The sequence below is a fragment of the Myiozetetes cayanensis genome, unplaced genomic scaffold (genome assembly GCF_022539395.1).
Source record: "Myiozetetes cayanensis isolate MyiCay16 unplaced genomic scaffold, myiCay2020 scf20-37, whole genome shotgun sequence".
Taxonomy (NCBI): domain Eukaryota; kingdom Metazoa; phylum Chordata; class Aves; order Passeriformes; family Tyrannidae; genus Myiozetetes; species Myiozetetes cayanensis.
This window is the reverse complement of record NW_026087412.1, coordinates 9,080,985-9,106,964: the sequence shown is the minus strand read 5'-3', so window position 1 is coordinate 9,106,964 and position 25,980 is coordinate 9,080,985. Positions and strand designations below refer to the sequence as shown.

Genomic DNA, 25,980 nt, shown 5'->3' with positions numbered 1-25,980 from the left:
GCGGCGGAGCACACGCGGAATCGGCGGAGCGAGTGCTGAGTCGGTGCCGCCGCCGGCTCCCCCCTCACCCGGGAGACGCTTCGGGGCGCGGAGCCTTGTGGGGCCGCCACAAAATGGAGGCGAACGGCAGCGGCAGCAGCAGCGACTCAGCCCCCGACTGCTGGGACCAGGCGGACATCGAGCCGGGCAGCGGCGCCGGCCCGGGGTGCGCCCCGCCGGCCGCGGAGGCCGAGGCGCAGCAGGAGCTGCTCGGGGCGGCCTTCAGCCGGCAGCTGAACGTCAACGCCAAGCCCTTCGTGCCCAACGTCCACGCCGCCGAGTTCGTGCCGTCCTTCCTGCGGGGCGGCCCCGCGCCCGGCCTGCCGCCGCCCTCGCCCCCGCCCGGCCTCCCGCCGCCGCCGCCACACGGTACCCGCGGGGCCGGGGCCATGTTGGGAGCGCGCCGGGCCCGCGGGGCCGGGGAAGGGCCGGGCCGGGGGACACCGGGGGCACCGGGGGGCGGGAGCGGGGCCCCACCGCGGGAGGGTCTCGGCAGCGGGAGGGGCACGGCCGGGGGGCTCCGCGCTGAGGGGCTGGGCCGGGCCGTGGGGAGCCGGGGAGCAGCGCTGGGGCAGCGGGGGAGGGAGCCCCCGAGCCCGGCGGGGTCTGCAGGCGGCGGGGGCTCTGCGGGGCCGGGCCGGCCGCGGGGGTCGTGCCCAGGAATGGGGGTGCTGGTTGGGGTGCTCCGGCTGCGTGCCGGTCCCCTGTGCGCTTCTCTGGCACCTTTGCTCGCAAAGGGTCACCCATGATGAGAGGAAACCTTCCTAAAGCGCGACAGGAATTGTCGGAGGTTTGGTGGTCATAAATTTGGTGTTGCTGGGGAGAACAGCACTGCCTCGGCCACCAGTGGCTCGGATGTGTCTTAAATGTCTTTTTGAGGATTATATCAAGTAGTTATTTTTTTCCAACCTAATGCTGATAAAGGATTAGCAGGGAAGGGAGTTATGTCCAGCTGGCCTGAGTGAATGGAATAACTTGAAATTTACCCTGCTTTTAATTTCAAAGGATCTTTGTGTACGCAAGCAGTGTTTATACTAGATTTACTTTGCATAGGGGAAATGAAAGGAGAGCTACTTTTTCATTTCCAGCTCCAAACTGAAGGTCCTTCCAAATATCAGACATGCTGGTTAACTTTGTGGTATCATTTTAATGTCACTCCTGCAGCTAAGGAGTTTAAGGCCTTCCTATTTTTTTCTGTAATTTTTTTCAATTATTCCTGTTGGTATAGTATGAACCAAGCTACTGTTCTAGGTATTTATCTAGTAATTTAATTTCACTAAAGAGACTACTTGCTACATTATATTTGCATGATTTCCTGTTGGCTGTGGCTTATTATTTATTGTGTTCTGCTTTAATACATTAATTAGTCTTACTCTCCCTAGTATCTAAAGTTATCAGGTGTTAGCAACTAAAAACTATGACTTTCATATATGAAGCTTTTAAATTTTTCACAGCAGAACATTATAACCTGTTTCTGATGGTAGAGCAAATGTTAGGTTATGTGTTCTCTACTGCTGCTCAGCACTCCTGATTTTCATCAGTTGTAGCTCATGTACTATGCAGGCAAAATGTAAGTGCATTAAAATATACTTCCAGGAAGCCACGGGCAGATCCTTGGATTCCATTTAGAGTAAATATACATGTTTAGGTTCACAGGTGTAAGGGCAGACTGGGTACCTCGAGGTTATGATGGACACGTGATGTACCTTTGACTAATCTTCAAAATCCATACCAACGTTTTCCAGATATTGCAACCTGAATCGAATCCAAGTAATTTTTTCTTTACTATGTAATCAGTACTGTGACTGAAAACTTTCTTGGTGTTTTGAATGTTTTTAGGATAGCTTTGTGGGTTTTTTACTCCTGGTTACTTTTGTAAGGTCTCTTCTGAGGCTTCCTATAGTTAATTTTTTGGTAGGATTTAAACTATGTTTCCTCACCTGCTCATTAGATTTATTTCGTCACAACGTCCTTTGTTCCACTCTTGCTAATTCTGAGGCCTGTGATGAGCTTGGTCTTTCCAGAAACTAGAGATGACTTTACTGAAAGCTGCCTGGCCATCTGGAGTGATCAGGAAGGCTTTTCTTTGCTTCTTAGTTGCTGAGTACATTTCTTACACAGTGCCATAATCTACCTGGTTTGAATTCACCTTGATATTATATCTTCTTTAAGGTTTAGGATTTTGAGTTTCTCTAAGTAACTTCAATATCCCTAAGTCTAAGCAGACAAAAATCTGCAGTTATAAAAACCTTAACTTTCTTTCTTAACTGGAATACTGTACTTGTTATGTACTTTTTCAGGTCTGATGTACTTGGGTACAGAAATTAATTGACAGTCTTCTCCTTGCAGATGTTTGTATAAGGTGACAACTACTTTCCTGGCTGGAAGAACTAGGTGGAGCTTGCTCTGGAAATAAGTCAGAACAACATGTGATTAGACAGTGGTGCTGAATAGGTTACTTTTCAGCAACCCAGTTTGCTTTTTTCTCCCATAGGTGTTCTGTGTCACTCACTCTTCATTACGTGGTTTGTGCTGGGAAGAATCTAAATTAATCTGGATTGTTAGGAAAAATCTAAAAAGCTGGGCGTCAGTTTAACTTCAGTGGCTTAAAGTTAAGTTCTAATAATGCTTTTCTTCTTGGAACTTTCTCTTGGTGAGGTTTCGTTCGAGTCATAATTCCTCAGTAATTCAAAGGGCATTGTAGGTCAGGGTAAATGTGTGGTAGCGCCAGGGCATATAAAAAAATTCCCCAGGACTGATTCCATTGTGTGGCTGTGGTGTGTAATGGTATTTTTTCCTTTTATGCACACTAACTTCATGTTTCTAGTAATTTGAATAAAATTCCTGTCACTTATGTTTAGAGCACAGAAATAACACTCTTGGAAGCCATTTAGGGAACAAGATGTTAACTTTCTAAAATTGGGCAACTCCTGAGACCTGCATTCTGAGTACTTTACCTTAAAACTTCTGGTTTATGCATGCTTTCTTTTGATTGAAAATTGTATATAGGGGAGAAGAGCTGGCTGATGTTTACCATCAATATAATTTCTGCTTGCAAATAGTTTCAGAATTAGTATGGAATTAAATTACCATTTGATTATATGTGAATAGCATGTTATTTACATTTTTGAACCTAAGCAGCATATTAAAACCAATATGTTCCAAATGCTGTAGCTGTCAGGACTTGCTTTCATCAGTTGTGTCCAAGTCAAACTCATTTGTGTAAAATCTGTCTGCTGGATTCTGTGGAAGTGTGAAATGGAGACTTGTCTGTTCTCTGCCTGCACGAGCTGTGGCTGTGCCACGGTCCCTGGACATGGAATGGAAGGATATCATGGACTTTCTGTAGGGAGCAGCAGCTGGACCAGCAACTCCATTAAGGCCAGGTGTGGTTGTGTTAAGGCTTCTAAACGTTCTTAGTCACAACTGGCCCTTGCAGCTTCACTCTTCTTTAGCATCTCTGACTAATTTTTGTACTGTGTTTTACTAATTTTGTAGTTGTATGTAAGATGTAATTACATTTGAGTGGCTTTTTTATTCATTTCTATATCAAGGCATGGTTCAGAGGGTATAGTGAACACCAACCCCTTGATTAATAAGATTTTATTATCTAACTTTTTTTTTGGATCCTGCAAGATTTTGCAAGAAGCAAAACATTTCTGCAAATGCAGTATAAATCTGCATTCTTGTGGTTCAGTTTTTGTCATAGTTTCTGAATATTCACAGGATTCTTGGTAAAATTGATCACACTCTCCTTGTATGGTCTTTACTACACTTTAGGTTAGTTTTTCTTGTTAGAATTGTTTTTTAAGTATTCACTCAAAGTGTTAACTTTGCTTGGAGCAGGAGACTAAACTAGATAACTTCCTGGGATCCCTTCCAACCTGAATTCTTCAATGATTTGAAGTATGCAGTAGTTGTAGTAAGGAAAAAGGCTGTCATTAGTACAAAAGTAACAAGAACAGCCGGTGTAAAGAAATCCAGCATTTATCCTTTAGTGCTGTTAGTGCTGCTGCTTCATTTAGTAGCTCCCTTGACCTCTTCAAGGCACTTTCTGAACATCTTTGTTAATGACTACAGTTTAAACAACTTGCACTTAACAATCCTGAGTCAAGCAAACATCTGACTAAAGATCCGGTGCCCTTGAGTTTGCTTCACTCCTGAAATATCCTCACTCACCTGCAGTAGCCACTTTTGAAATAGTTACATTCCAGCAGCTGGGCACCTTCAGCCTTCAAATGCTGTAAATAAATGGCTGTAGCATTTATCTTTCTGGTTTTCCCTGCCCTCGTTTTTTCTGACCTTGTAGCTAGCTGGGACATCCGTGTATTCCCCCCATGCTGCCAGTCAGGCACTAGGGCAGGAGTTTCAGGATTTTCTATTTTAGTTCTGGAGCCTGTAGTTCCCAGAGCAGGATGATGAGTTACCTGTATCCCTGGGTTCCCCAAAGCTGGTCATCTTGTTTTACACTGTTCTCTGTAGACTGTGTTTTAAGAATCTTTAACAATTCATTCCTCGAGAGACTTCACTTTGCACATGAACTTGCTGAAAACATCTTGTCTAAAACTGCCATTCGAGAAGCTGTTGTGTTAAAGGGTGGCAGGGTGTGCTCATGTCAGCCTTTGAGCAGCCATGTGCTGATTTCCTCACCACTGGCTGTTGGTAGTGCTGGTAATACTTCAGAGCTGTGAGCTTGCACTGCTCACATGGCAGCAAATCAGTGTTGTATTGTGAATGCCAGTATATGGGAGAAGTTGTTCTTATCTGAAAGTCTTGATTGCAGTTGTCACTTGACTGTCTAGGGCAGTTCTTCTGCATCAGCCTGTCCTGACAGATGAGCTGCACAGCCACGTTTAGAACAGAGAAAGGCTGCATGTCTTGGCTCTGCCTTGCCAGGTGAGCAGATACAATGCACCTGTTGGTGCAGTCAGGGTGCCAGCGTATCACACAGTTGTCCTTTGTCTGCATCTGAAGTGTCCCCAGGAAGGCAGCCAGGATTGTGTTGCTCCTGGTAGAATAATTCATTGCACTTGTGGCCTTGCATGACTCCAAGAAAAGACAGGCCACTGGGAGCCGCCTGTGGACGGGAGGCTGCTGACCACGGGTTTGGCACCCTGGCTACAGCTACTCACTTAATGTGCTTGAAAGCGTGATGTTATCTCTTAAACCTTGATTGCTCTATCAGAATGAACTCAAAAATAAATTGGGATAGTTCTTAGATTCTATTTATAGTCTGCTTTTATAATTCACTTTAGGAATTTGGGGATTTTTATCCTGTTTTGTGATGAGAGACACGCAAGCAAGAAAAGCAGCTGATTGTATGAACTAAGACAGAAAGATGGGAAGGGTTTTTTTGTTGTGTTTTTTTTGTTTGTTTGTTTATTTTGGGTTTTTGTGGGGTTTTTTAATTATGAAGGAATAAAGCAGTCGTAACTTAATCCATGTAATGTATGACTGTGTTTTGAAGGGGTCTGTAGGAAAATGACAGTGTCTGGAATTCAGTACAAAAGTCAGTTTAGGACAGGTGATGCCATACTAAAATTATGGGTTATGCTAAAAATACTGAGTAGTTATGAGAGATCTTTGTTAGAGAGTGGAGTTCTGAACTGTTCAAATACTGAGTTTGATTTCTTGATTATCTGTCTCAAAAATCAAGTTATCAACTGAGCACAAATACTTGGCCTTAAGCAAAAGGGGGTTTCATTATATTCTCTGAAAATCCCCATAAGCTTTCTTAGACTTAGTTGTTAAGAAACGTGTCGGATTTAGATAAGATAAAATTAAGGTGTGTCCACACTGGAGAAGGAAAAAGGTGGGTAGAAACAAGATACTATGAATATGAAGCAAGTGCTAATTTTTTTGCTGAATTTTACAGTCATGTTAAACTGTTAGAACTGCTCTTACCTTGGTGTATTTTAAAAACTGGGCATACATCCACTGGTGAAGCTGGGGCATCAGCTACAGAGCAGGACAGAGATGAGAAGAAAATAAGTTGAGGTTTAACTTTCATAACAACTGCCTTACAGTGAACTCTTGAAAACCTTTTTTTCTGCATATTTTGAAATAATGAATATAAAATATTTTGCTCAACTGTAGCACTTATTTGTGCTTAAAGTAATTTTCTGTGCATTTTTGTTAACTAAGAATCTCTTGGGGTTATTTTATTCTACTTCTCATGCTGCGTTTGACACAGACTTGTTTTTTATTACTCTGCTGTAATTCCATTTATGCTTTCATTTAACAAAAAAATGGGGAGGGGGGCAAACATCTGTTATGTAACTCATGAGAACTGTTGAGACTGGGTTACTGTTGTGTAAATATGTGCTGAACTCGGGCATCCAAATGACACATACAGAAAGGTGATGGGAATCCTAAGGTGCGTGTCATGTGCTTCTTCACCCTTCCAGGAATTCCATTGAAGGAATTTGATGCCTGTATTAGAGGAGCCATAAAAATTCACTATACACACCTTTTATCAGTAAGATGCTTCTTTCAAACTGAATTTGCCTTTTTTCTTTTCCCCCTTTTTGTTTCAATCTGCGAGCTCTGTGGCACCAGCAGTTTCATTAACCCCCCAGTCCAGCCCAGTTGTTCCAGTCGTGTCTGGGTTCTTATCCCTGCAGCAGCAGAGCAGGCTGGGAGCTGCCAGTGCTGCCCTGCCCTGCAACAATTCTGCCTCTCCTCAGTACTGGGCAGGCATTTGCATCGTGGCTCAGGTACCTGTGCTGAGGAGTTCCCAGGTAACCACTGAGCAGTGCTGTCTTCTGTGCAGACCTCTGGCAGCTTTTCCTGTGCATCTGGTAAACACTGCGCTTTGGGGAAAGGTGGAAGTTGTCAATACTGCTTAGCACTTGAGTTTGACTTTAATGCTGTATTTTGACTGCAGTTCTTCTAATATTGCTTCTTAGTTTACCAGCTGTATATATCCTATAAAGGAAAAACTTACTACATTCTAATATAAATTTAATTAAAAAGCAATTTTCTATTGTTTATGTACAAGCATTCTAATCTATTAATGCTGCAAAGTTCCTGGGTTTCACTCTTCTCTTAAAACAATACTTTCAGAAGTTGGGTGATAATTTCTAATTTGCTCTACCTGTGCAGCTTTGATTATTGTACAGCAGAAATGCATATAAGTACAAAACTTGCTGTGATATGCAACAAACTCAGCAGCTGAAGTGGAAGGCTATGTGCAGGAAGCAGGCAGAGTGGATTCTTGCAGTGTATCTTTAGGACATGATCTCTATTTTAGAGATCAATCACCATGATTTAGAATTGTGTCATTTTGGACTCTTTATTGAGAGCATGCACACTCCTCCAGTGAATTTTATACTTAAAATGCCCCAAAACAATTACCTTAATCAAACAAGACTGGATTATATAATGTCATTGGGGGTACCAGTAGGTAAATGCAGTGTGTGTATCCATTTTTGCCTTTGGCATTGACAACAAAGATATTCCAAAAAATGGCCTAAGGCTCTGATGTTCAGCAGGACTAAAGATAAACCACTCACTCCATGTAATACTGGGAATAAAGCTGCAGTGGCAGTTCTTGACTTAGGGCTTGAGGAGATGGAGTGTGGAGGGTGCTGTGTAAAATCTAATGTGCCTATAATGGGTAATCCAGTAACTTGAGGCATCACTTCAGACATTTGCTGGCTTTAAAACCAGATTTCGTACTAAGTACATTTTGAATCTCTCTCATATGACAAGATTCCTATCTGAATGATTTTCATAGGTGAGAATCTAAACTTCTCAAGCTGAACTTGAAGTGTATTATGGAGTTTTTTCAAAGTTGGGGTTAATTTGCTATATGAGATGTTTTTAAAATAATAGTAAAAACTATGTTAAGCCTAAGTGTCGTTAGTTACTTTACTGACTTGCAGAAAACACAAAATGGAAAACTTTGCATATCTACTTCAGTGTTTTGGAGGGTGAGTTAGAAGGACTACTTAGAACCTTTCTCAGTTTCCTTCACCTTTAAAGGTATTTTCTTACAGTGACTCTTTATCTCATGGGCAAAATAAGCAAGGTTATTTCAGTTCACTGGATTTATCCAAACATTTTGCCACAGGGACAATGTGGAGTTTGGACTTCTTCTCATGTCCTGTTTCAGTATTGAGCCCTGGGTAGTAAGCCTGTCCTTCCTAGATTCAGAATTGTCATCCCCTCTTTATGTGATCCAAAGATTCCCAAGGTGTTTCAGAACTGAAACTTAAAGGTGAAATGGTTTTCCTTGAATTACTGAGTTTGCCTTTGTGTGCTCTCTGTCATGGCCCTCCCAGTTGCACCAGTGACAGGTGGTCTCAGAGTGCTGATCCACCAAAAGCTGGTGGAGTCTTGGCTTGTTCAGTTCTGGGCAGAGCAGCCCTTTGTGGAGCTTCAGTAGCCACACGTGCACTGGAGCTGTCACTGAGAAGAGGTGACACCACAAGTGTCACAAGGAGGGTGTTTATTTTTATCACTTAGAGCATGTTAGTTTTGAAGTTAAGATTATTTATTTTTTTACTTGGTTTCTTTACAATGAACTTTAATTTTAGAGAGTGGTTTGTGTTTCTTTCTGCTTTGAAGAAACAGTGTAGGTTTGATATCGTTCAGTGTCCTCTTACAAAGCACAGCTGCCACTTGTGTACCCAAGTGACCAGAGTTTGGTAAATAGTTGTGGTTATAACTGAGTATCCCTCTGGTTGTGTGGCATTAGTACTCTTCAGCATCCATGCACAGACTGTCTTATTGACTCTCTTGTGTGCTAGACTTGCACAAAATTTAACAGAGGGGCCTTTTTTTCTACCTCTTCTCTTGTTAGTTGTGAAGAACCTTTTTTCCCTGTCTGCACACCTGCTGTATTAGAGACCAGAAAGTCAAAACTCAGTTTATTTTGAATGCTGTTGATTGACAGTATATTGCTAAGAAATTAACTAAGCCTTCAACTGCTTGTAGAGCTTCTGTTTCAAAACAAGTGCATAAATACTGTCATTTGGTATGTTTTTCATTATGGACAAACTTCTGGAGTGAAATCAAAAGCTTGTGGAAGTGATCTTGTAATGAAAATATTTATGCATCCCAACCACAGTGTGTGTGAAACAGCCAACAATCTTCTGATGGGGTGCAAAATGGAGGCTTTAGGTTCACACCTGAGCTTTGTGCCACCTGCTTCCCACACTCCTAAAGGGGCTGAGTTGAGGCTTTTCCAGCTCCCAAATGGGAGTAACAGATCACTTCTTACAGGGGATCTCAAGGCATTCCGTTCTTATGCTCTTACTTACATATTAAACAATTCTCTTAAGATTTTGTTCCTGTAGCTCCTATTTGATCCTGCACAGGAGTGTAGGGAACAGTTCCCTCCTGAGCTGTGCCCCTCCACAGTTTGCTGCTGGCCACTGGATGTTGTGCTGTGACCCACATTCCCCTGCCTGCTTTGTCCTCTGGCCCTCGGCCAGCTCTCCCAGCACTGCTCCAGTTCAGAGGAGGCTGCAGCAAATACGCAAACAGTGCCAAAGCAAAGAGGCTTAGAACGAGGTCCTTCTCTGGGTGCTTTTGTTCTTTTGAGGGGATTTGTTTCATCTTTAGGGCCCATCGTGCATATAGAGCAAGTGATGCTCTAAGATCTGTGTTTGTAGTTGAATTGAAGGAGAGCTGGAGTGCAGCTGAACAGAGGGTATGAATTTGGGATGTGGCTGAAAAAAAAGATAGTGGACTTGTCTCAAAGAATTATGAAGTTGAATTTATACCCAGAGAAATCTAAACAGGTTAAGGTTTTAGGGATGGTTACAGAAGAGCTCTTGATCATGTGGAATAATGTCCTAAAAGATCAAGTGGTGTAATTGCTAATAGGAATGTATCACTCTTGGTAGGTTTAATAATTAGTTATACCTCAGCATATAGTTTAGTGCATGAGTGCATTTTAGCACAGTTGAGTGATTGCTCCAAAAAACATACCTGTGGTTTTGATTAGCACGTGACTGGTGAGATTGCCCACCAAGTAATGTGACCATATTATGGTGTTTGAGGGCACTGGCAAACTTACAGGCACCTGAACGAGTTTATCATTTCTTGACTCCATTACCCCAGAGGATCATAAGAATTTATTCCTCCTAGCTTGGTTGAGTGTTCTGCTCAGTGTTTCTGTGGAAGTGAGGCAGTAGCAGTGTAGATGTGCCCGTTAGCTGGAGCTGGCAGAGCCTTTCCCAGCACTTGTGACACCACAGGCACATTGTTCCTTTGGATACACTGAAACTACTTTGACATTTTTAAACCCCAGTTAGGCACTAAAACTTAAAATAGCCAGCATGCCCAAAAAGGTGGGCAGGTAAAATATTACATGTAGAAAAATTACTTACTTTAAGTGTATCTTTCCATGTAGGGCAGTAAATGGCCTGGGCTTAGAGCTGGTGTATGATTTTCACAAGCTGTAGGCAGTGTCCTTCAGCAGTATTTGTGCTCTGAGTGCTTGGCAGGGAGGGAGGTGTTTGTTCTCTCCATACACTTCATGCAATAAAGTTAGGAGGTGGTCTTTTATGCCAAAGTTTGAAAATTAGTCACGTCACTGTATTTTAAAAGTTAAACTTCTTTCTCTCCAGGTGCACCTGTAGAGACTTCTCCAGAGGAGCAGACAGCCTCTTGTGAAGGTAGTTGTTTTTGTGTTCTGATGGAACTCCATTAAACATTTTTTAAAAATTATTGCAAAGAATCTCCTCTTTAAAATTTCTGTGAACCTTTTCCAGTCTTCATTATCTTTATCCTCATACTACTATTGGAAGGAAATGTGGATATGTGCAGTTATTTACAGTTTTATAGGCAGTTGGACAAGGTGCATAAAGTGGATTATGGAAGATCATAAAACTTGCATGAAGCAGAATTTTTGAAATTGGATCTGTATATCAAGTAGTTTTGACAAATGCCAGAACATCCAAACTGTACTTATATAAATTTAGTCACTCCCATCTTTCTGTGTTGTTGATACTATCATGGTAAATGTGTGTCTTTAATGATACCTTATTTTTTTTTCCTTTTTTTTCCCCCCAGGTCCAAATGCTGCTGTTAACATGGAAATTTCAGAATCTGTTGGTAAGATGAGAATTTTTTCACTGTGATAGTACCATAATGTACTATATAGTGCTTTTACTGAACTGCTGCAAACAAAATAGAAGAGCCTTTACTTTTTTGGTCCTTACTATTTCATGTTGTGTCTTTATACTTGGATGAGGAAAGAGATAATCAAACACTTGTATGCGCTGACAGGTGCAGTCAGATTACTTGGACACTGTAAAAGTATCAGTGCTGTGTTAAAAAAGTAACTTCATATTACAAAATAGTCCCATTCATATATGTGGAATGGTGATTAACAAAAACCTTCAAAGTGATCAGTAATATGAGCGATCAGAAGGTGGAAATTGCATCTCTCTCATTGTTCTAATGTGGCTTAGGAGCAAACTTTGACCACAGTCCCTCTCCTTGGCTGTCCAGTCACACGATGTGTGGCTGTGGATTTGGACCAGCGTGATGGGCTGAGTGGAGCTTCAGATTTGCTTTTTCTTTCTAAAATTGTTGCCTGGTTAACTCAGAAGTTTCTTAATCCCTGTGAATCATAGATGTCTTACATCATCACACAAGCTGGTTTGAAAGCTCCTGGTTCTGATAATTTCAGGAACAAGCAGCAGTTGTCCCTTTTTATTTAGGAAGACGTTCACAGATGGGCAGTTGAAACCTTTTGGTTGCATCTCTGGGGCAGGGGCTTTCCCCCACAGTAATTGCTTTTAATTTCTTCATCATTTGAATATATCTGGCTGGTTGATTTTCAGTGGAAAATGGAGAGACAGAAATGTCCCCAGAAGAGTCGTGGGACCACAAAGAAGAAACGAGTGAAGCAGAGCTTGGCAGTGGCCCCACAGGGGACTCGGGGCCTTCTGAAGAAAGCGCTCAGGAAATGATGGAAGAGGAGGAGGAAATACCAAAACCCAAATCCGTTGTAGCACCTCCAGGTGCTCCTAAAAAAGAGCACGTAAATGTAGTATTCATTGGACATGTAGGTGAGTTGGGAGTGTGAAGTAATTGGATCTTTGTGTTGTGTGTTAGCCAGAACTCAGAGGATTAGAAATTAATGCTGTCCTTTGTGGGGATTTGTGGTTTCTCTGTGTCTTGAGGGCAATAGGAGTGTTCATTCTAATGAAGCTGCTCTGGAAAAATGAAAAGAAGTAAAGAAAGTCTTTCAGGGCTAGAGTGCCAAGGGCAGAGTGTGTTCCCTTGGACACAGCAGTGCCTGTGTCCATGATTTCTCAAGTACCTGCTCCTATTGAGTGCTGAAGTGACTACATGTTTATGATCTGAAAAACAAAATCAGAAAGCAGTGCTTCTTTTCTGCTTATTTTAAATTAGAAGGGTAAGGGTTCTTACTGTTAGATTCAAAAACTATTATTCTAAATACTAAAAATTGCAGAGTTACAAACAATAGATTAATTCATAGTTAAAAGGAGCATTTATAGCAAAATATCCTCATGCAATAGTTTCAGCAAGCTTCAGAAGAACTTTAGTGGCGTCAGAAGTACAGAAGAAATATTGAATCGTGAGTTACACGGTAAATTCTGTCTCTGCATTTGTTCAGTCTCTTATCACCTTAGAAGAACTGTAGCTGTAGTTGGGTAAATGCAGAAGGGAGTCACCCAAAGGAAAGGGGCCGTGGGCAGAGGTACATCCCAGAACTGAAGAGCAGCCCACCCAAGTTGGAGACAAGGGATAAAGGAAGCAGGGAAAGGGATTTTGCATGAGCTTCCCACACTCTTAACCCCTGCTTTAGCTGGAGCACTCCTTGTTGAGGGCTTTTTGTTATGGATAATGCCAAATTTGCATGTACAAAAACACAATTTTCACAATTCAGTGTAATTGAATTGACAACAAATTATTACGAGGACAAGGAAAGGTCCAGGATGCCTCAAAAAACTTAGATTATGGTTAAAAAAATAAATCTTTTGAAATTCAGTCAGATTACTTTGTTCATAATGTTTTTCTTTTGCTAGCATTTTCTTTTAAATTGTGCATGACTTTATTTATTATTTTCTTTTTAGACGCTGGCAAGTCAACTATTGGAGGACAAATAATGTAAGGAAACTTAAATTTTTAGATTCCTGTTCTTTCTTGTGAATTAAAAAACATCAATTAAAATGAGTGATATTTTCTTTATGGCTTTAGTCAGCATAGAAGAATATTTGTATAATGTTACTGTCCCAGTCAATTTAGTTACTTATTGTCTTTGGAATTTCTTTATTCCAGCATACCAATTTTATTGCTGTAGGATTTTCACTTAATGGAAACAGCTATGCAAAACCACACTTTATTAAATTTTAAAACCTGAATCACTTTCTTAGAACGTGGCTGGTTTTCTTCATTATTTTAAAATGCTGTTTGAAACTGCTTTATCCCTTTTGTTAAATTTTATCCTTTTTGAAAATACTGAAAAAAAATGTAACATCTTTATTCTCCAGTACAAATGTTGTCAGACATAATTTGATTTCAAAATGTGCCAATATCTGCAATATGAGATAAAACTAAATAAATGCAGCTAGATTTTACAGTTAAGAAAAATGGAAATGCTATTTGCTGACACTTAGTATTTCTGTGATTTCACAATAATATTCTTAGCAAAAGTGAGAGGTCTTTGTCTTGGCATTTTCATCTTGTTTTGCTTTGACCAAATTGGAATGTCAGAATTGTCATGCTGCATTTAACCTTGTAGTTCATACTAGAGCAAATTAGCATTTTATTATCTGATGTGTCTGAGTATTCTCCTTGTCCAAGGAGATGCCTGTTCCTAACACTCCTGCTGATGTGTTGTGTTCCCAAAGCTTTCTGGGGCCTTTCAGGTTTGCACAATATCCCTTTGATGTAAGGGGGGAAATTGTGTGCTTGTATCAACTTTGTCATTAACCCATTATTTACTGTTGTCTTTAATTGTCCTGATAAATTCAGAAGGTTACTGTTATTAGAAGATCGGGCAAAAAAAGATCAAGGAAAAAAAATTTTTTTAATATAATACAAGTGTACAGTACTTGCTTATTTTCATAACTTATTTCATAACAAGAGCTCTCTTGAAATACCAGTTTACTTTTCTATGTAAAAAGAATGAGTAACCAAAGTTACTTTTCTTTACCATTCAGAAATGGGGTGGGGGTGTGAAAAATTCTTCTGTAACAATTTCTACTTAAGTCTGTTTCTAAGACTAATTCAATATATCAAAATTAACAGATGTAGTCCCTTTTGAAAACTTGCCTCTGTGGAACATTTTACAATTAGGCTTAAAAAAAAAAAGACATTCCTCATACCTCTGCTGAAGTGGTGCTGGTGTACTTTTACATATCAGATAATGGGGGAGCTTTTTGTGCAGAAAAAATTCCACTGCTGATAGCATCAGGCTATGCCATTTTTTCAAAATAATCTCTAAGGATTGTATAAGGATTTAACTACTTGGAAATGTGGTTCTGCTTCATGTAAATTTACACTTTTTTTTTTTTCCCCTCCTCTTCTTAGGTATTTGACGGGGATGGTTGACAAAAGAACACTTGAAAAATATGAAAGAGAAGCTAAAGAAAAAAACAGAGAAACATGGTATGAACCTGCTGAAGATATCACAGCACACCTTGCTCTTTTCACTGCAGGGAAATGGGAAGCTGGCTGGGGCTCTGTCCCTGTAGTCCTGCCTTCCTTCGGGCTCTTGGCATGGGTGGATTTTTTTGTTGGCCTCTGGTTTGGGTTTTGTTGTCACATTTTGGTTGGTTGGGTTTGGGGGGCAGTGTGTGCACATACAGCACGTGTAGCAGCAGATTCCTCCTTCAAACAGCTCCTGAAAATTGATTTCCCTTTTGAAAGCTTTCTGGTTTTGGCTGTGGTGGAGGATAACAGGGGTTCAAGGGTCTCTGGAAAAGGAGCAGCTAAAGACTTCCTTGGGGATGGAGCGATGATGGAGCACTCAGGGGATGGGCACTGACCTGAACTAACGTATTGTGTGTGAGGGAGGGGAATAGAAAGGGTGACTTCTGTTCTTTTTACCAAGCAACCATCATCCCCCTACTGGGAGCTGCCCATTCTGACTGAAATCTAACTTGTCAGTGGCCGTTGGGATAAAATAATGAGGAGGGAACAGCAATTGATATGATCAAAATATCAAAGATAGAGGGAGTAAAACCATCAGTGAAAGTCACTGTTGGTCTTGGAAATGCTTAAGTTTGATAATGCTGACATGGTTAGAATAAATGAGCAGAAAAAAAGACATTTAATGATAACAAATCATATATAAATTAATAAAAATTAATACAAAAATAGAGTATTTGGGTTGGGATTTTTTTAGGTACCTTTCATGGGCCTTAGACACAAACCAAGAAGAACGAGACAAAGGTAAAACAGTAGAAGTGGGTCGTGCCTATTTTGAAACGGAGAAGAAACACTTCACTATTTTAGATGCTCCTGGACATAAGAGCTTTGTTCCAAATATGATTGGTGGGGCTTCTCAAGCTGATCTTGCTGTGCTGGTAAGAACAAATCAGATACTTTTATTTTGGGTATACTGTGGCATTAAACTTTTGATTTTTTGTTTGTTTGTTTGTTTGTTTGCTTGCCTAATCTTTTGGTTAATTACAGCAGAATTTTCAAATGTTAAGTTTACCAAGTTGAGTGGGTTTTGGAGTAACTTAATAGATTCTTAAAATTGTCCACAGATGTCATATGACTTCATTATGTCAGTGCAGAAATTAATGGGTGACATTAAGGATATACCAGTGCATTTTTAAAGCTTTTACTAGTTTTGACTTACTCGAAGTTATTTTTGAATGAGTCAGTATTTTCCATTGTTGATTGTCCTGTTGAGAAAATTGTAGAACTTTTATTAAAATACATATTTTTAATTAGGTTATTTCTGCAAGAAAAGGAGAGTTTGAAACTGGATTTGAGAAAGGTGGACAAACAAGAGAACATGCCATGTTAGCAAAAACAGCAGGTGTAAAACATTTAATAGTTCTTATTAATAAAATGGATGACCCAACTGTAAACTGGAGTAATGAAAGGTGAGTTCAATATTAAAAGAATTATTCTTCATTGAAAGAAACTGAAATAAAAGAATTCCTAGGTAAAGTAATTTTCTATCCCATTTTGCTGGAAGAATGGTAAACTGGTGGACTAAAGGCAGGTTATAAGAATGGCAGGAAAGCAGAAGCATAGAGCCTAGGACAGTGCCTCTCAACTACGCTGGAACTTCTGCATTACTTAAAAACATTCATTTTCATCTGCTTGGATCCTTGCAGACCTATGTAACAAATCCATGCATTCTAACATAGTTTAATTGTTAACTTGGAAACTTTATACTGAATTTAAAGAAAGGAATTGCCTCTGTTTTCAGTAGTGGAGGTTGCCAGAGTTGTCACAATTTGCTGTGTGCGCTGCCAGGAATTGGGAAGGTTTCTGAGGAAAGCCGTGAGGGCCTGTGCAACCTTGGAGTATGAACCTGCTTTACTGAGAGACCTGTGCTCTCTTGGTCCTGCCCCAACCTTCTGATGCTCAATTCAGCCAGAACCACGAGGAAGAATTGTACCAGAAATAAACAGCACAAACCCTTCAGAACCTTTGTAGGAGATTGGAGGGGGCCAAGGCAGCTCTAAAGGGAAAGGCTGCAGCAGCACCTCAGTGGCTGCCTGGCCTGGCCTGGCCTGCTGTGCTGGCCTGGATATCTTGCTCAGAGCATTCACCAGGTGCTGCTGCTCCCCCAGCCCCAGAACTGAAGTAGGTGGAGAAAACTGGTGGTGCTTTATGGAGCAGAGGAATGAGGGGAATAGACAACACCACGTTGTGCTGGAAGGTTGGAGAGAAGATGCAAATAGGCCACTAAGCTTTATTAGGTTTGCTTGCTGCTCACATAGTAACTTAACTGAGGAAAATGATATGTCCAGGGGGTTTGGTGGTTTTTTAAAGCACAGTATTATTTTATGCTGGAATAAGTGAAACTTATCTTGATCTGCTTGTCATTTTAATAGATATGAGGAATGTAAAGAGAAACTGGTGCCATTTTTGAAGAAAGTTGGCTTCAATCCCAAAAAGGATATTCATTTCATGCCCTGCTCAGGACTGACTGGAGCAAACCTTAAAGAACAGTCAGAATTCTGTCCTTGGTATATGTATGTATCTTAAATTGAGCCACCTGAATATTTGCTGTATTTCAATCAAAATAAATGCTACAGTGAAGTAGGAGGTAGTAGAGAGTGCTGCATTGTAGTTGTGTTCTAAAGTGCTTGAGGAAATAAATCAGGGCAACAGGAACACAGCCATACAATGTGCCAACAAAAAGCATTTGCTGCCTGCAGAGGATTATTAGTAAAATATTAGCAGTATTTTTGTGGCTGTGTGAGTTTGGTGCCGTACAAGCACTTGAATTTGCCAGTGATGCTGCAGTTGACATGTTGCTGGAATGAGTAATTGTGTGATGTGAAAAGCTGGCTTGGAGCTGTGTTATAATTAGTGCCAAGCCATGTCTCTCAGTGGATGTCATGTTTTTCAGTATTGTTCGTTGTACTTTAAAAAGTATTAATGGAAATCATATTTGGACCTAGCTTTGTAGTTCCAAAATATAGTACACATCTATTGTGATTCTCAAAGGAATAATTAATTTGTGTAAAATATGCTTGTAATGTAACTTAAAAACTTGCACTTTCTGGGTATTAATGTATTATTATGTATGTTAGCTGGGGTAAGGTGGACACTACTGATGGGATGTTAAAATAGATTTAACTGTCTTAGAGATCACTGTTCTTAATGATGAGAGAGTGAAAACCATTCCTTTTGTTGGACTGCATTTATCCATTCTGAGTGATGTTTTAAATGGAAGGGTGCTCACAAAATTGAAACAAATGCCTTCTGCTCTTTTAGTGGATTACCTTTTATTCCATACCTGGATAATTTGCCAAACTTCAACCGTTCAGTTGATGGACCAATCAGGCTGCCAATTGTGGATAAATATAAGGTACAAATGAAAATAATAGAATAGGATGGAAAGTATAAATGGGCTGTTATCAGAGAGCAGTAAATGGATTATTTACTGTCCCTTTAGAGGGTATCTTTTTTCTTTGCTAATGTTATATTTTTAACTGTAAAATAGAAGTGGGAAGGGGAAGTAAATAATTTTGGTATTATATGAAACTCTTAAAATCTGTAATCTTTCATGAGAACAGTTTCCAAAATATTAAGTGTAGCAGTGCTAGATAACTTTATAGGGTTAAGTAATCAAATTTTTGAGTTAAATCATAAACAGAGCAGACACTTTAGGACAATATTTCCAATTTTTATGTAATGATTTCTTTTTGCGAAGGATATGGGCACTGTGGTCCTTGGGAAGCTGGAGTCGGGCTCTATTTGCAAAGGACAACAGCTTGTGATGATGCCAAACAAGGTATGGGAAGGTTTAGATATTAAAAAAATGTACTACCCCAAAAAAAGAGCTTGATTCTTAAAGATACTCATTAGTTGAAATCAGAAAATGCTGTGTTGCTCTGCTGGACACCCCCAAGCTCTCAGGCTTTACGTGGGTGAAGTTTCTGGGGCAGGGGGTGTGTGGTCCCTCAGCATTCACAACTTGTGTTCTCCTGCCTTAGAAACTCAATTGCTGGACTACAAGTCATCAGACTTGAAATCATATTTTAAATGTTCTGAAGCTTACAAAATTGAATAGAGTAAATTTAAACTGTAATGGAATTATTTACTGAAATACTGTTACATTAAAATGACTTTGTACCAGACTAAAATATTCACAATACAAAATGACATTTTTGCTTTCTTTAAGCACAATGTGGAAGTTCTTGGGATCCTTTCTGATGATGTAGAAACCGATTCAGTAGCCCCAGGTGAAAATCTAAAAATCAGACTGAAGGGAATTGAAGAGGAAGAGATCCTTCCAGGATTTATTCTCTGTGATCTCAACAACCTTTGTCATTCTGGCCGCACGTTTGATGCCCAGGTACAATAACCAGCATTTCATTGCTGTGGAGAGGGGTAAAAAACATGACAGTATTTTTTGTTTCACCAATTCTAAACTTCAGAGGTTTGAAGTTTCAGTTCAGATTTCTCATTCACTACCATATCTCTAAATGGGCAATAACATTTTTACTTAACACCAACATCAGTAACTGGAGTTTTTAAAATATCATTTATTTTGAATATAAGTTCTCAGTGAAGTTTTGGATGGTTATAATGGTGAAAGCAAGATCTCATCAGGCCGGTTCTTCAATTTTGTACTTTCATATTATAAACAAGTTAGTAACTTAAAAATTTTGGGTTCTTTGACAAAACTTTGTGTGTATATTTTTAAACTATACCTTCTAATATAGTTCTCTATTTGATTATTCTCTGTTCTTTTATAATTGAAATTAGGAAAAATGCGCTTATTTTGAATTGTTTTGCAGATAGTGATAATTGAGCACAAATCCATTATCTGCCCAGGTTATAATGCTGTGCTGCACATCCACACCTGTATTGAAGAAGTTGAGATAACAGTAAGTGTCATTTGAAGTTGTGATGTGACCGTAGACAGTCCAGTTGTTGGGATGAGTTGTTCTGTCAGGACATTCATTTGTAGAGCCACTAATGCAGCAATGCTCAGTCTTGAGTGGAATTCTTGGTCAGTCTCCTAACACAAAAATGGCTGTAACTGTCAGCATAAGCTTTCTGAAAAGTGTGGCAAGTCATGACTGACTCCTATGCAGTAAATCTTGGAAGGTTTTCTTTGCATATTTATTTGTAAGTATGTGTTTGTAAAGAAATTATTTTAGCAATCACAGCTATGGATTTTTTTTTTCTTGTGCAGGCCTTAATCTGCTTGGTAGACAAAAAAACAGGAGAAAAAAGTAAGACACGGCCCCGTTTTGTGAAACAAGATCAAGTTTGCATTGCCCGTTTAAGGACAGCAGGAACGATCTGCCTTGAGACATTCAAAGATTTCCCTCAGATGGGTCGCTTTACCTTAAGGGATGAGGGTAAGGCTGTTTCCTCTACAGATCCTGCCTGCTGCAGAAAGTACAGCTGCTTGAAATAGGGCATCCTGCATGGCAGTGAGGTGTTAAAATGCTGGTATCTAGTGGAAATCACTCTCCGGGTGACAATGGAAAAGTAAATCTAAGCAAATTGTTGTCATTGTGCAGAGTTCTTGCTGGTAACAGAAAGCTTTAGTTTAGATGAATAATGTACAGAAATGTGCACTGTGAAACAAAGGATTGGATTTGAAAGATTACCGGCAGTGCTTTCTTAATGTGTCCTGCAATGGCCACCTACAATTTGAATACCATAGTTTCACTGTTTAAAGGCAGAAAATATCAGAGGGATTGTGTGTGTTGGTCTTTAATTCATGCACACCCTGGTAAAACAGCTTTGTGGGAAGTATTTAAAATAAATTACCTTTACAGATCTGGTAGTGATTCTGCCTTGCCTTCTCCTTAGATGAGTGCAGAGCAGGCTTTCCACAATCCACATCATGTTCTTTACTGGGAGAACAGCACGTTTACTCTTTTGAAGATTTTTCTTGAGCTTTTAAAATACACAGATGCTTTCATGCTACAGGAGAACAATTTCTGCTCTATGATTTCTAATACTCTCAAGAGCCTGTATTTTGGGGAAAGCTTTCACATTCTTGGAGACTTCTACATCCTTTCCACAGTAAATGTAACTCTGCTGTTTGTCTCCTTGGTTTAGGTAAGACCATTGCAATTGGAAAAGTTCTGAAACTGGTTCCAGAGAAGGACTAAGCATTTTTCTCAATGACCCCGCACAAAACTGTGAGGAAAATCGACTCAGCAAAAGCCTACTTCACACCGCCTTCTTCTTTTCTGCCCATTGATAAACTTCTCCCCATGTTTTGCAAAGACAAATTTCACAGCAAAGGTCCACATTATGTCAGCTTTCTCATATTGAGAGCTCTGCTATGCCACTGTTGAATTTTCCCAAAAAAAAAAAAAAAAAAGAATTTTTTTTTTCTCCCAAATTCTGCTTCCTTGGAAAGATTCGGCAATAGCTTTGTAAGTGATGTGGACATAATTGCCTATAATTATGAAAATCTAAAGGATTTTTAATGTTTAATTTCCCCCCCAACATATATATTAAGACCTCTTTTTTCCAGGCAGATCATTCAGAGTGTGCGAGTGTGTGTGCACATGTTACAAAGATGACTACCATGTTAATAAACTATTCAATTTGAAATCTTTTTCGGTATTCGAATTGCTTTTGAATAATGTTTTTTATCCGGATGTAACGCAGTTGCATTAGCTTTTTAACTCTCCAGTAACCCAGATATTTGGTTACTTGGACTTTTCTAAACTCCTCAGCCTCCCCACACACACAGTTTTAAATGAGGCAATTGGGCACTCAACCAAGTTTGTACTTAAAAACAATTAGGTTTGCCCCTTCCCTTTGTTGAATGCGTTCTGAAAATCTAAAAAAAAACATTCATGCAAATGTGGCACCTTCATTAGCTTGACATTTGTTAATAACTTCAGCAAATCTAGGTTGACTTAACATCATTACTAGACACAGTAAGTCAATTTTGAAGGCTAGAACTACGTATTGTGTCTTTATAAAATTCAGCATTGTTAAATTCTTAACTGCAGAAAATGCTAACAACCAGTAAATCAGTGAAAGTTGCAAAAATAAGAGAATCTGTGGCAATAGTGCCTATTAGTATTTATAAGAGCTGCATTTTGTGGGAGAACTGGGCCAATTAAAAAGTGCCAGTTATATAAATTACTCAGTTCACCCTGTCTTTAATTTAGAGGGCTGGATAATCCTTGCTGTTTTAAAGATCAGCCTGAACTGAGAGGGAGACAGACTATTTAAATCCCCAAGAATTTGCACATACCGAAATTTGGGAGGGTCAGAATCAAGCACAGTCTGAAAATTTTTGCATATCAAAAGCAATGTAAGCTGATGAGGACCAGTGAAGTTTTTCTTGAGAAATTAAAGCAGAACTGGTTCAAAGTAAAGCTTACTCAGTACAACTTGAAGGAGCTGCATAATAAAACCCTATTTAGCTGCACTTTGGAAGTGGACTGTCTGCAATTGCTGTCCTGATTCTAACAATTAGGATGAAGGCTAAGGGATTTTTTTCCTTTCCCAGAGTATTAGTAGTAATTATTAAAAGGTATCTTCAGAGCTTCTTCAGACTGTCTTAAACATTTTCAGTTGTACAATTGTGGTGAGCCCATCTTCTCCCCCAAAAGTTTACAGTCTAGTGACTGTATCTGAATTCACAGAGAACTCAAAATTGAAACCAATTTACATTTTTTTTTTCTTGGTTTTTTTTTTGTTGGTTTTTTTTTTTGTTTTGTTTTGTTTTGTTTGTTTCTTTGTAACTGTGGAACTCCCATTCATTTCACTTACAGCTACATTGTATGGACAGAAGAAGTTATTGTCCTCAGTTTCATATGACTACACTTGTAGCTACCGTAATGCATGGAATTTAAATAAATTTTATTATGTCTGCAAATCTCTGGGCTTTTATTTTTTTTGGTAAATCAGGGTTTACAAGCAACTTTTTTTTTTCCTACCAAGTGAACAAAGCCCCCAGTTCCTTGGATCTTAAACTAATGAAGAAATTAAAAGCCAAGGAAAATGACTGTCTTGTTCATATTCTGGACTGACTTAAGATTTCCAGATTTCTGACTGCTTTCTTGAAGCAAGCTCATGGATTTGAAATTTGCAAAGACCATTATTAGATAATACTTAGATTCCTGAATTCTTAGATCTTTTAAATTTATTTTTTTTTAAGGCATTGAAATGCATCTGAAGATTACATGATGCTCCAGCAGAATTTTTCCACTTTAGAACAAACTTAATGGGGGATTCTAAAACCTCATTATTATGAGGCTGGCCTGAGTATTTATTATTAAACTGAATAATCATCTGGTGGGTTGGAGTACCAGTAGATAGAGAGTCTGAGTATTTCCATTACTCATCCCATCCAGTGCATTTGATTACATTTCCATAAATCCAGTTCATGTCACCTTGTCTGTAAAGGGAGGCTGTTATTGTTACAAATCTGTTACCAGAATCCACATTATGCAATTAAAGATATTGCTATCCTGGAGGAAGGTTTTATTTGGGTATAAAATATTTGCATTCTGTAGCAAATACACTGATATGAAAATGTAAGGCATAAATCTGCACAAATCGGCTGCATTTTGGGTAGAAGAGCTGGAAGTACATTGTGTTTGAATAGTCCTCAGATCACATCTCAACTTTTTCATTTCATCTCCATTCTACATTTTATAGTCCCATTTTTACTACTCTTAAGTAAAGCTAAATCTAGATGAAAGAAGGAAAAAAAAAAGATAATGTGGCTTTGTTGGAAATAAATTCTATTTGCTGATTCACTGATGTAATAAACTTTTTAAATGACCATTTTGAATACTTCCTTGTGTGAAAACATGGTATGATGAGACAAAACTAAAGGAGCTGTGCAACCACAACAGTCGAAGGGAAGAGGAGGGGGGAAAGGGGAACAGAATTTGGATTGAAGCTCCAGGAGCACTGCCAGGGTAACTGCACAGAACACTGGCAGAGCATTCCTGGCTCTGGCATGGCTGTCACTCGTACCAGCAGAACTGGGAGCGTGTCTGTGCAGAAAGGAGAGATTTGGGGGGTTGTTTTCCCCAGTAAAAGAGCATTTGCAGTGTGGAAGTGATGAGGATCACACCTGTTTCTCTCTGCTGGCTGGCCAAAGTTTGTAGTGTAGATATGGCTTGAGTGTTTAGCCACGATGTAACTTATAAAAACATAAATTATAATTCTCTAAATCAAGACCTTGTATGTCCTGGAACTGAAAACCTTGGTATATGTAACAAAAATTTAATGTAAAGCAAAAAAAAAAAAAAATAATCTGAATGTGCAGCAGTACTAATTATTTGGCAACAGGAAAATAATGACTTGTTTCTGCAAGTGCCCAGAAGCAAAGCACAGTAACTGCAGGAGTGGGTGACATGGCCATCAGCTGTCTGCTTGAAACCATTCCAGCCTCCTTGGGCATCTGCAGACAGTCAGGAACTGATCCACAGATGTGATGCTGCATTCCTGAGGCACTTCCTCTGGCAGTAAATGGTGTTCCTGAACAGCAGCTCCTGCTGATGGTGTAACAGTGTTGGAAGAAACAGCTGCTTTAAGGAGGTTTATCCATGGGGATATTTGCTGCTCATGACCTTTGTGCCCCTCTACAGATCTTTTTCAGTGGCATGAAAAGCCCAGGGAAAAGTGCTCAATGAACATCCTCTGTTTTAGGCTACTTATGGCACCACTCCATATACTAAAGATCATGTTAATTATGAGAAATGTGTTTTTATAAGTGTTTATTAATGAATATTACCTAAGGACAAAAAAAATATTGTTTCAATGTCCCAAGTATTTGATTCTGTATTACTCTGGCTTTTTGGTTCTTAACTCAGACTGTTCAAATTGTGATGATAAAGCAGATGAAATGTACTCCAGACAAGACTGTTTTCTTCCTGAACTGGTACTTAAAGGCTCTTACTTCCTCTGCTGTTTTTGTATACCCTATAGAGGATTTGGTACAGAAAAATATACCAACAAAACTGCAGTTACTGCTGAAGATTTTATATTGTGAACTTGTTTCTTTCCTTGTGTTTATTTTAAAGCACTATAAACCTGACAAGATACTACTTTTCCTCTGAAGAACTACTAGAAAGGAATTCTAGTCTTAATATAAAGTGGAAATTTATGCTAACAAACCCAAAATCTGTTGTCTGTGTGTATATAACTTGATAATGCATATCCTTTCATTGGCTTTCCCTCCTAAGAAATATCAACTTCCAACATAAATTGGATTTTTCTACATCTCCCCTCCCTGAACATTAGCCTGGAACAGGAATAATCTTAAACCTCAGAGATCTATTTACAGCAGAAACAATTGCTACTTGTAATTCCCTTTTGCTATGAGAAAGTACAAAATCAGGCACGTAGAGAAACATAGAAGTAATGAGGTAGAATGGCTTGCAATTATTTTAAATCTTAGCATTTAAGTAAGTGGCACAAATGGCTTAAAGAAATATACATACTTTCATAGTCCAAAAAGTTCAACTGAGAGCTGCAGCAGGATAATGTACAGCAATTATCAAAGCAACAAACCTAATTTCCTTGTAGGAGTAACTGTAAATTGAACTGGCTAAATTAAAAGTGCACTCTTTTATAGTTTATATTCATTGCATGCTGTATTAAGCTGAAATACTTTTTATCCAGAGATTAACTTAATTTTTCCAAGACTGTTCTGTTAGCTGTGTCAAGTACCTTTCCAGAGAAAATGATTATACTAAGGCAGTTAAATCACATCTAGTAAAACTCAGTCATGTCAGACCTGAAATTGTTCAGAAAAATGTACTTGGATGAGACTGATGTGAAAAATTTGAATTTGAGTCACTAATAATAGTCCCTTTAGTTTTATCCTATTAATGCTATACTGACCCAGTACAGTCAGGCTTCAAACAGGCTGATCAGTCGTATCTTGCGAGGCTAGCCTGGCTTATTTCAGAGACATGTTCCAGCCATCCACTTTTTCTATTTTGTTTTAACATGTCACACTAGTATGTTGATGTTTTATTAAAATAGGGCTGCTCTAAAATATGCAAAGAAGCAGCAAGGCTAATACAGTTATCAGAATACACAACACCACGTGCCTACATTCTGCCAGTACTGAGAAGATTTTAATGAGTCTGCCCTCTTTGCCCACCCTGCATGTTCCTCAACCTCAGTAATTTCTCTAATCAATACTTCAAACAACATGGCAACAATGGATAGCTTTTCTTTTTCTTAGCCAGTTTCATTTATTTTGTGCAAACATCACAATAGGATTTTGGTTTTCACTCTTTAAAATCTTGTTTATGTCAATATAATTTATGTCTGTAAGTCTGGGCATGTCTTGAA

The 25,980-nt window shown here is 39.3% G+C and overlaps 1 protein-coding gene across 1 annotated transcript; it reads left to right on the top strand.

Annotated features, from left to right (window-relative positions):
* GSPT1 (G1 to S phase transition 1) lies at nucleotides 1-24,659 on the top strand. The gene is made up of 15 exons (XM_050317301.1): nucleotides 1-408; nucleotides 10,620-10,667; nucleotides 11,065-11,106; nucleotides 11,841-12,068; nucleotides 13,101-13,134; nucleotides 14,560-14,637; nucleotides 15,377-15,557; nucleotides 15,934-16,088; nucleotides 17,052-17,192; nucleotides 17,941-18,034; nucleotides 18,380-18,460; nucleotides 18,851-19,024; nucleotides 19,470-19,559; nucleotides 19,871-20,039; nucleotides 20,752-24,659. The coding sequence occupies exons 1-15, from the start codon at nucleotides 114-116 to the stop codon at nucleotides 20,802-20,804; spliced, it is 1,863 nt and encodes a 620-aa protein (XP_050173258.1). The 5' UTR covers nucleotides 1-113; the 3' UTR covers nucleotides 20,805-24,659.
* The last annotated feature ends 1,321 nt before the right edge of the window (nucleotides 24,660-25,980 follow it).